Consider the following 11,208-nt stretch of genomic DNA (forward strand, 5'->3'; position numbering starts at 1 on the left):
CCTCTCTCTCTCCTACACTCCAACAACCATCGATAGCCAACTTTGCTCACTATCTACCTCATCGCCACCTTTGACGGACTTTCCCATAAACCCCCAAAACCCTCCGCTCCCCTTTATATTCCCAATCCCAATTCCAATCCCTCTCTACTCAACAATGGCATTGACTCCTACTAACCTCTCCAAGCCCATCTTCTCCACCAAGCCCACATCCCAAACCCCCCTCTTCTCGCTCCCCTCCTCGCAGAAGGTCAAATCCCGCCCCTTCTCCGTCCGCAGCTCCGTCGCCGCCGCCCCTTCCCCCTCGGCCGCCGCCGCCAAGGCCTCCAGCAAGGTCAAGCACGTCAAGGCGCGCCAGATCGTCGACAGCAGGGGCAATCCCACCGTCGAGGTCGATCTGATCACCGATGACCACGCGCTCTATCGCTCCGCCGTCCCCAGCGGCGCCTCCACCGGGATCTACGAGGCACTCGAGCTCAGAGACGGCGACAAGGCCGTCTATGGGGGGAAAGGTGTCCTCAATGCGGTGACGAATATCAATGATTTTTTGGGGCCTAAGCTCGTCGGCATTGATGTCAGGTATATCATGAAATGAAATTGCCTCTTTTCGATTCGTTTTCTGGTTTAGTTCATACTTGTATAGCGTCTGTTCTTCTAATTTGTGTTTTGACTACACGAGTTTTTGTTTGATGTGATGATTTCAAACAAAAATTTCAACTTTTTTTATTGACAGCGACATTTCTAGTTTTAGGAGTATGATTTTGTCATATTTCGAGAAAAATGGAATGAAATCGATAATTTCACATGCCCAAGAATTACTTTTTGTCTGTTTATAATTAACTGATGAGTAATTCCATATGCACTTACAGAGCTCGATCAAGCTTGGTTCAAACTTTTATGATTGAACAGATGCAGGTTTGTAAATGACTCTATTAGTCAGAGAGTTTGAGCATGCCAAGTACATATACAATTAGATGTAAATGGATTACTTGATAAACAAATGAGCTCGAGCTCAATCTTGAACAGGGTCATAAAATTGAGCAACCAATCGAGCTGGGATGTTTACTTCTAATCGAGATTCTAGAAGCTTGACTCATTTACAACCCTATTCATCTTGTCAATGTAAATGAGGGATTACTAGTGGTGGGCGAAGGTGGCACAACCTGGTCATTTGATATCAATACTCATGATTTTGAATAAACCAAAGATAGTTTCTAGTGGCATTTTAGATTTGTCAGAGATTAGGATGACATCTAAAGAAGTTAAATATAGATGATCTTTTGTGTGTATTGTTGCAAAAGAAGTTATCAATAATTTTATGTACTGAAATTTTCACTCTTGATTTCTGGTTGTGAATTGCTATCTTATAACCCTTTACCTATTTTTCTCATCAAAGGAATCAGAGCGATGTTGACGGGGTTATGCTGGAGATTGATGGGACTCCAAACAAATCAAAACTTGGGGCTAATGCTATTTTAGGAGTTTCTCTTAGTGTATGTCGTGCTGGAGCTGGAGCAAAGGGCGTGCCATTGTACAAACACATACAAGAGATCTCAAACACGAAAGAACTTGTTATGCCAGTTCCAGCGTTCAATGTCATCAATGGAGGCAGCCATGCTGGCAACAACCTGGCCATGCAAGAATTTATGATATTGCCAGTAGGAGCAAGCTCATTTTCTGAGGCTTTTCGGATGGGCAGTGAAGGTTAGTAAAGTTTCTTCTCTAGGACAACAATCTCTCTAATTACTGTCAGTCATCAGAGCACTCATATTGAAAGATATACACGTTTTTATGAATAAAGGAATCAGATATTTGTTTTGAATATTTAATGACCTCCATACTACCAAAGCACAACAAAGGTGGGGAAAGGGAAGGGAAGGGAAAAAATGCTTGTTTGACACTTTTCTTCAAGGTATACGATCCAGGAGTCAGGACTTAGAGTAGGCTTATAATAAATGTCCAAGGTGAAAGGCATAGCTCCATGGAGTCATGTGAGGAAAGTATTTTAAATCTTGGACTGTTTTCATTCCAGACTCATCCTTAGGAATAGTTGGTTACCTATCAGATTACTAGACATCATTGGGTAGTTTACCTAACCACGTGCCTCTGATTTCTTAAATTCTACTATGAATCTGTTAAAAATCATGCTAAAAACTAAGAACATGATGCTTCACTTTGTCTGACTTTTGTGCCTATCATGACATTTGGATGAGAAGATGACATGCTTGCTTTGGTTTGAGCAGTTTATCATATTCTGAAGGGCATTATCAAGACTAAATATGGACAAGATGCATGTAATGTCGGAGATGAAGGTGGATTTGCTCCAAATGTTCAGGACAACCGGGAGGGATTGGTACTGCTCATGGATGCAATTGAAAAAGCGGGGTATACAGGAAAGGTATAATAATTGCTTCTCCCATTCTTCATGCTTTGATTATGTTGTTTCTTAACATGTTCGTATTCTTTGTCCAGATCAAAATAGGGATGGATGTTGCTGCTTCAGAGTTCTTGACTAAAGAAGGGAAGTACGATCTCAATTTCAAAAAACAACCCAATGATGGTGCTCATGTGCTGACAGCTGAAAAACTTGGTCAATTATACCAAGAGTTCGTGAGGGATTTCCCAATTGTATCAATTGAAGATCCGTTTGACCAAGATGATTGGAGTTCATGGTCATCATTGCAATCCGCGGTTGATATCCAACTCGTGGGTGATGATTTGTTAGTTACAAATCCAAAAAGGATAGCAGAAGCTATACAGAAGAAGGCCTGCAATGCTTTACTTTTGAAGGTATGTGCTTTGACCCATTAAATTTTTGCATCAGTCTCATGGTGTCCTTCCTTTGTTCCGATACTTAAGTTATTCTATTGAGGCAACAATCGTTTGGTATATGGGTGATCGTATAGTCAATCCGTGAGATTTAGTCATGTAGCTAAAGCACATCTTTAAACACTAAAAGATGCGCTGCAAATATCGCAGGTGAACCAAATTGGTACTGTTACTGAATCAATTCAAGCAGCACTCGACTCGAAGGCTGCTGGATGGGGAGTGATGGTTAGTCACCGCAGTGGTGAAACTGAAGACAACTTCATCGCTGATTTATCCGTGGGCTTGGCTAGCGGACAGGTTTTTGGCAGCTCTATATCTCATATTTACTGATCTCTTTTTTCAAGCACTCGTCTAACAAAATTATCTTTTCACTGCACAGATAAAGACTGGAGCTCCCTGCAGAAGCGAGCGCTTGGCCAAATATAATCAGGTAAAAGACGACAACACTCGTTTATGCATTCTCTCTATAACACAACCAAACTTGTTTCGAATGACTGTATTTGTTCTGAACTTGATTGCAGCTTCTTCGCATTGAGGAGGAGCTTGGCGACGTTCGCTATGCTGGTGAAGGTTTCAGATCCCCGTGAGCTCCGATTATTTGATCGGGATAAATCCAAAGTCTTTCTCTTTGTTGTATATTGAATATGATGAGTAGAAGGCAATTTACTGAAAATAAAAGAGCTAGACTGGCAGAGAGCTTCTTGTGTTGTGATATCTGTGACGAGGCTGATTGAGTTGTGCATTTCTTGAGAGAAACCTTGAGGAGAATGTAACTTAGAACAATAAGATTCTCTTTTTTCCTATTTAAATCTTATTTTATATTTCAATTAAAATTCATATTTTCAGACTTGTTTGTTCAATACTATATTTAAATTTTAATCTTACAATTTATTGAGATTCAGTATCTTAATCTAAACCTATATTATTCATACAATCCATCAATTTTATAGGTGTGGCTTGAAACACCCACAATGCATAGTCCACAAATTAAGTGAGACCTATGGTTCATAATCAATCATTTATCTTTTTAATTCATCATTTATTTTGTAAATAATTAATTTGATTTTGTAAAATCACAATAAATGACTTACAATTCAAAAACTACATAGCTCTAAAATTCAAAATTGACATAATTAAATTTCAAAAATTTCTCATCTATTGATGGTGCGTGCCCGATTAGCACATGAATAACGAATATGCACCACTTCTCAGTGACATACGCAACAAAAATATCAATAAGGACTGTGATTTCTAAATTTTATGTCAAGGTATAATTTTGAATTTTGTAGATAATTGATAGGGCCTTTACACCATAATTAAAAGTAAACATAGATAAATTTCAAAAATTTATAAAACAAAAAAGTAAATTTTTTTTTATTAAGGGCTTTAGCCCCACCTCCTCATCCACATGATTCCGCCCATGCCACGTCGTGGCTCGTCTAAGAAATAATCTTCGACGAGACTGATGGATCCGCGAATTTCTGATGTTAGTAAATGCTGGTAGAGAATACAGATCACGACACAGAGATTTACGTGGTTCGATTTACTGAGGTAAATCTACGTCCACGGGAAGAAGGGAAGGCAAGATTGTATTGCTTGATCTGGGATTACAGCTTACAACACAGACTTGCTATATGATATTTTATCTCTAGAGAGCTTCACCTTTTTCTACCAGATCTAAGTTCTATTTATATATTGAACTGAGATCGTGGCTTGCATCGCCACCCTAAGTCGTGGATGTCGTGTAGGTCATGGCCTAAGATCGTGGATGTAGCGTAGGTCATGGCCTACGATCGTGGCCTGAGTTGACACCACGTGGTAGTGGGTGTGTTGGAAGTTGTGGAAATCCTGTATGGGTCCACTAACTCCTTGTTCGGTCGAATACTGAGACCGAACTGCTTTGGTTGCCGATCTGAGAGTAGAGCTTGATGCCGACCTGAGAGCAGAGCTAACTCCTTGTTCGGTCGAATACTGAGACCGAACTGCTTTGGTTGCCGATCTGAGAGCAGAGCTTGATTGGTTGGCTTTTACCGAGCTGTAGGCTGAGGCCGAACTCTTTGGTAATGCCGAACTCATACTCTTCCTTGGGCTTTGGGCTGATGGGCCGTCATTGCTGTTGGGCTTGTTTAGTACGCACCCCATCACTACCCCCCCCGAAGGGCGAAGTGAATCACTTCGGCGAAGTGAGTCACTTCGGCATTCTGGATAAAGGCAAGGGGGAGGCTGATGTCAGGGGACGTGCCTTGCACGTGACTGCATTAAATGCGACAGTAAAATCCGGCCGTTGAATCCTGAAAAGGTGGGATTCGAAACGGTGCGACGATTTTGAAATATTCGCCGAATCTGATAAATACCTCCTTTCTTCATCATTGAAGCACTTTTGCGACTGCTTCTTCTTCACTCTCTCTTTTTTGCGAAAATTCTCTCTCCGCTTTCAAGAATTTCTTCAGACTTTCTTCACCTTCAAAAAGTAAGAAAAATGTCTTCTTCTTCTTCTTCGGAGTCGGGTAGCGGTAGGAGAGGCGGTAAGGGGTCTTCTGGCCGGAAAGAGTCCGGGGAGAAGACCGTAGAGTATTTCCATAGTATTTTGAGTAAGGATACTGTGATATCCCTACCCGAAAAATACTTTTTTCCTGGGGGGAAGGCGGTGGTACCTGACGGTGATCATAGGGCTGACTCCCCGCCGGAGGGTTACGCCACCGTGTACGAGGCCTGCTTAGAATGCGGGCTTCGTTTCCCCCTCCCTTCTGCCTTTATAGATTTACTAGATTTTTTTCAGCTTCCTTTAGGCCAGGTGACTCCGAACTCTTGGAGGCACTTGTCGGCCTTCGCTGCCGAACTCCGTAAGTTAGGAAGGGATTTGTCTTTGAAGGCGATCCTTAAATTCTTTCAATTTAAGAGGAAGGGGTCTTGGTTTTACTTGATCCCTGTACAGCCCTTTAGGGCCTTTTGTAAAACGAAGTGGCCGAAGTGGCAAAACCGCTTCTTCTACTATGATAGGACCGCGGCTCCTAGTTTTCCCTGGAGAGGGCCGAAGTCCGTTATCCGTCATCCTCGGCCTGAACCGTTGGACGAGCTCGATGACGAGCTCAACAAGATTCCCATAGTTAGGAAACAATACACGGAGTCTGAGCTCGTCAAGGGCGACGTCGTGTTCGACATCTCGTCTTCGGACGAAGAGGCCGAGGGTGAGGATTTCTCTTTATCTTTATGCTCTACTGCTTTAACGAAGAAAACTAACCTGGCTTTCTTGCTTTTTGGCAGTGTACATGTTGAATAAGGCCATCCGAAAGTCCTCCGAGCTTGTGGAGCCGGAGAGGCAGAGAGCCCCTCGCTCGGCGTCTGAAGCCGAGAAGAATCCGAAGAGGCAAAAGACCTCTTCTTCGGATCCGAAAGAGCCGGAGCCGTGTTCGGCTAAAGGGAAGGGGAAATTTCATGAGTCCCCAAGAGTGCCGGGGAAAGACCTGGTCATCTCCGAGGTGGTTGCAGACATCCCGGAACACGTCCCTGAGCCTTTTCAATGGCCGACGAATTTTGTGGAGGTAAGCTTTTTGACTTGGCTTCTTTTCCACATTTTTTGATGGCCATTCTGTTGAGTTTTTTCCTTGTTCATCTTCAGAGAGCCAAGCTCGTCTCCGTGGAGCTCTCCAAAGCATCCCACGACTACGAGGAGATGCAGAAGAAGTTGCATCTTGCTCGTAGTCTGGCCGAACAGGCTGAGGCCAAATTTGAGAGGGCCCGAGCTGCTAGGATCTCGGCTCAGGATGAAGCCCGGTCAGCCAAAAACCAGCTCATCATCCTGCAAGAGCAGACGAAGCACCGGGAGGCTCAGAAGGAGGCTGCCGCCGTGGCTGCCCAGGGGGAGGCTCTCCGTGTTTACACGGAGAAACTCTTTTTGAGCAGCCAGTTCTCGGCCTTTGTCGGTAGTCTGGTAAGGCTAATTACCGATAAGGGCGAGCAGGGGGCCGACGTCGTGCTGCCTCTGTACAGCCGAGAGATAGCTGCTCGGCTTCAGAATCTGCCGCTCCTTGAGGAGCTCGCTTCATCCTCGGTCCTGCTTTCTGCAGACCGAGTCCGGAGTTGTCGAGCTGATCGGGACGAGAACCTGGAGGCTATCTTTGCCTCCGTGGGACCCGTTTCACCCGCTTCGACTTACAACGGAGAGGGTGAGGCCGAGCCGCTGGAGCTGGAGGCCGAAGTCGAGCGGGCCGGGCATCCGGAGAAGGAAGCCGATCAGGAGGCGGAGGCGAGGCCGGCAGGATGCGAGGCCGAGGTTGAGGTAGCTCAGGAGAAAGAAGCTGAACCAGACCGAGGATCCGGAGACGAAGCTGGCGGAGTATGATTTCGTCTCCCTTCTCTTAGTCTAGTTTCTTCCTTGTAAAATGGCCTTGAAGCCCTCCTAGTGTAAAAAATTTTCCTTGTGAATGAAAAATTCTCTACACTTGTCTTCGTATAGCTTTTCGTACTCGCCTTTATTCCTGTTGTATTTTACTATCTGCTTGGTACAGCTGCCGAACTAATATAGCTGCTTTGTACTCAAGGAGATGGAGATACTTCACTGGAAACGGCTGTACTCTTCGGCTTTAGACGAAGCTGAGAAAAGAGCTATAGCCGATCAGACGAAGAATGACGAGCTTCTGGCTCGTTTAGTGAAGCTGGAGGCCGATAATAAGGACTTAGAGTCCGATAAGAAGGATCTGGAGGCCGAGCTGAATACGACCATTGCTGAGAGGACTGCGTACGAGGATTACATCCGTGTGCGCGGGGGAGTGACCATATCAGATGTTCAGAGTCGAGTTGACGAACTGTGGGAGGAATATCATGTACTCCGGAGGAACAATGCGCTGGAGAGCTCGGCTTGCCAACAAGTTGTGAAATCATTACGGCGCTGGGCTTCTCGGTACGACATCATTCTTTCCCGGCGTCCCGCAATCGAGAGATTCCTTAGGCATTTCCCGCCAACAGATGCTCGCACTCCAGATCAAGCCTCTGGTTCCCTTGTTCAAAATCCTACTCCAAGTCAACAACGAACTCCGGAACAGCCGGAAACGTCAAGACGAGAACGGGCTCAGGAGCAACCGGAATCGTCAAGACAGGGACGGACTGAAATTCGCCGAGGAGTTGTGACTATGAGCGAGCGAGATCAGCAGATGCTTATTGCAGAGACTCTTCATCGCCGAGGGGTTAGAGCTTCTGGGGCTCGCGGAAGAGGTGTTGGGTCGAGGATAGCATCTCGTCGACCTGCTTATTCTTCATCTGCTCGGAACAACCGAACTCGGCTTCCAGAGGATTTTGCAGATAGGTGGCTTAACTTCAGCAACCCTGGACAGTAGAATAGTCCTTTGTAATAGCGTAACGCCATTTTGTAGGGTAGCTGAGTTGTATGCCGAACAAGATTTGAAAAATGAAATTTTGTTTTCGCTTCTAACACTGTATTTACAGCTTAGCGAAAAAATTTCATCGTACTTGTCCTCGGTCTTATGAAGTAAACTTCTTTGACCGGACTTGGTCCTTGGTCTTGTGAAGTAAACTTCTTTGACCGGACTCGTCTTTGGTCTGATGAAATAAACATCTTTGACCGGACTCGTCTTTGGTCTGATGAAATAAACATCTTTGACCGGACTTGGTTTGTGTTCTAATTTGGCGATTTTTGTCGCCGGGATCGAACTTTCCCTTGTCCTAATTCGGCGAGTTTTATCGCGTGGATCGGACTTTCCCAGTTAACCGAAGTGGTCTTATGCAGTAAACCTCTTTGACTAGACATGGTCGTCCTCGGTCTTATGAGGTAAACTTCTTTGACCGAACTTGGTCGTCCTAATTCGGCGAGGTTTATCGCGTGGATCGGACTTTCCCTTATTGCAGTTCGTTTCAGACGAAGTGCTTATTTCTTAAGCCGAATTGTGGTCTTGTATCTTCCTGAGAAGCTTGGACTCACAATCGTTGGCTTATTGCAGTTCGTTTCAGACGAACTGCTTGTTTAAGCTGAATTGTGGTCTTGTATCCTCTTTAGAAGCTTTGACTTCACAATCGTTGGCTTATTGCAGTTCGTTTCAGACGAACTGCTTGTTTAAGCTGAATTGTGGTCTTGTATCCTCTTTAGAAGCTTTGACTCACAATCGTTGGCTTGTATATGTTCTAAGAAGGGGATCAGCCTTCGAAGAACAAGATACCTCAGTAACATTTGTAAGAGACGACACGCACAGAGACAGACAAAACACACAGACAAAACGCACAGAGACAAACAAAGACCAAGCAAACCAAAGAAAGCACATTGACCGAACAGGACTCAAGACTGACTGGACTGTCTCTTACAAATGGAACTTTTTGAGGTTGGAAACGTACCATGTTCGGGGTACTTGTGCTCCTGACACGTGAGTCAATTTGTAAGACCCTTTGCCGAGGACTCCTGACACCCGAAATGGACCTTCCCATGTGGGTTCGAGTTCGCCCAGCTTTTCTGCTCGGCTTACTTCGTTGTTTCTCAAGACGAGATCTCCCACTTGAAATTGCAGCTTTTTCACCCTTTGGTTATAATACCGGGCTACTTGCTCCTTGTACTTGGCTGCTTTTATGCAGGCCAATTCTCTTCTTTCTTCGGCAAGATCTAGTTCGGCTCTCAGTCCGTCACCATTCATTTCTGAGGAGAAATTGAGTTCGGGGACTGGGTATGCCGATCTAAACCGGAATCACGGCTTCAGTGCCGTACACCATCGAGTTCGGCTCCGGTGTGACTTCGGTCATTTCGCCTGCCTCTGACTCCGGCTGCTGTGATTGCTATGCTTGATGGTGCCGAGCTGATTGCTCGGCACTTTTAAGCGCAATCTGCAAACTCTTGCTCTTTTTTGATCACCTCGGATGACCGCTATCCCTCCTTTGGTGGGGAAGGTGTTCGGCGAGGAAGCCTCTGATCGCTATGATCGGGCTTCTTTTCGTCTCCTCTAGATGAGCTGTCTAAAGACCGTTTTCGACGGTCTGCCTCATCGGCTCGGGAGAACTGGTCCGCAATGTCCCACATCTCTTGAGCTGTTTGCGGACTGCATTCCACGAGCTTTCTGTAGAGAGCTCCGGGCAGGATTCCATTTTGGAATGCCGAAATGACAAGTAGATCATTGAGATTATCTACTTGTAGGCATTCCTTATGGAATCTCGTCAGGAAGTCGCTGATCTTTTCGTCGCGACCTTGACGTATAGAAAGCAGCTGAGCCGAAGTAATCCGGGCTTCCGCTTTCTGAAAGAACCTCCTGTGGAAAGCATCCATTAGATCTCGGTAGGATCTAATGCTGCCTTGAGGAAGGCTGTCGAACCACCTTCTGGCGTTCCCGATGAGCAGCTCGGGGAACAGCTTGCACATATGGACCTCATTGAGACCCTGGTTCGCCATATTATACTGATAGCGTCCCAGGAAGTCATGAGGATCCACCAACCCGTCATAAGTCATTGACGGAGTTCGGTAGTTCTGTGGCAAGGAAGTTCGGGTGATATCGTCCGAGAACGGAGTCTTCAATGCTCCGTACATGGCGAACCCGACACCTCTTCGGTATGGAGGAGATGGAGTTCTCCTGTGATTCCGGTACCGAGGAGGAACAGGAACATGTCGGGGTTGAGGATTCTTCTTCCTGGAAGACACGGTACTACTGCGGTAGTGACTTTCATGTCTGGACGAGGAAGGAGAATCTACCGTTTTCGTCTTCGGCTGTTGGCTCTTTTGCAGGAAGGCTAAGAACTCATCCTGCTTCTCAGCCAAGAACAGCTTGACAGCCTCATTCAAATCAGGCTGCTGGGAAGACTCGGTGTGTGGACCTTTTGAGCGGCTTGTTCCTTCATCGTGAAAACTGGAAGTAGATGTCTCCCGAGGCTGTTTTCCGGACCTGCGGGCTGGACTAGCTTCCTCATGGTTTTCACGAACGGTATTACGGGTAGTGTGTGATCTGGTATGCATTTTTTTTGGGGTGGAAAAAGGGTCAAAAATTCGCTTTATCACAAATTTGGTTCTCTGTTTCCCACAGACGGCGCCAGTGATGGATCCGCGAATTTCTGATGTTAGTAAATGCTGGTAGAGAATACAGATCACGACACAGAGATTTACGTGGTTCGATTTACTGAGGTAAATCTACGTCCACGGGAAGAAGGGAAGGCAAGATTGTATTGCTTGATCTGGGATTACAGCTTACAACACAGACTTGCTATATGATATTTTATCTCTAGAGAGCTTCACCTTTTTCTACCAGATCTAAGTTCTATTTATATATTGAACTGAGATCGTGGCTTGCATCGCCACCCTAAGTCGTGGATGTCGTGTAGGTCATGGCCTAAGATCGTGGATGTAGCGTAGGTCATGGCCTACGATCGTGGCCTGAGTTGACACCACGTGGTAGTGGGTGT

The 11,208-nt window shown here is 45.5% G+C and overlaps 1 protein-coding gene across 1 annotated transcript; it reads left to right on the plus strand.

The window, feature by feature from the left end:
* On the plus strand, positions 1 to 3,673 carry LOC121748778 (enolase 1, chloroplastic-like). The gene is made up of 7 exons (XM_042143290.1): positions 1 to 576; positions 1,394 to 1,701; positions 2,241 to 2,395; positions 2,470 to 2,787; positions 2,977 to 3,123; positions 3,206 to 3,256; positions 3,348 to 3,673. Exons 1-7 carry the CDS (start codon positions 155 to 157, stop codon positions 3,411 to 3,413), a joined length of 1,467 nt encoding a protein of 488 aa, XP_041999224.1. The 5' UTR covers positions 1 to 154; the 3' UTR covers positions 3,414 to 3,673.
* The last annotated feature ends 7,535 nt before the right edge of the window (positions 3,674 to 11,208 follow it).

This window comes from Salvia splendens, chromosome 9 (assembly GCF_004379255.2).
Source record: "Salvia splendens isolate huo1 chromosome 9, SspV2, whole genome shotgun sequence".
Classification (NCBI taxonomy): Eukaryota; Viridiplantae; Streptophyta; class Magnoliopsida; order Lamiales; family Lamiaceae; genus Salvia; species Salvia splendens.

Coding starts and splice junctions, on each gene's coding strand:
- LOC121748778 (XM_042143290.1), top strand. CDS start 155: ATGGCATTGACTCCTACTAACCTCTCCAAGCCCATCTTCTCCACCAAG. Junction 577..1,393: donor CTCGTCGGCATTGATGTCAG/GTATATCATGAA, acceptor TTCTCATCAAAG/GAATCAGAGCGATGTTGACG. Junction 2,396..2,469: donor AAGCGGGGTATACAGGAAAG/GTATAATAATTG, acceptor TTCTTTGTCCAG/ATCAAAATAGGGATGGATGT.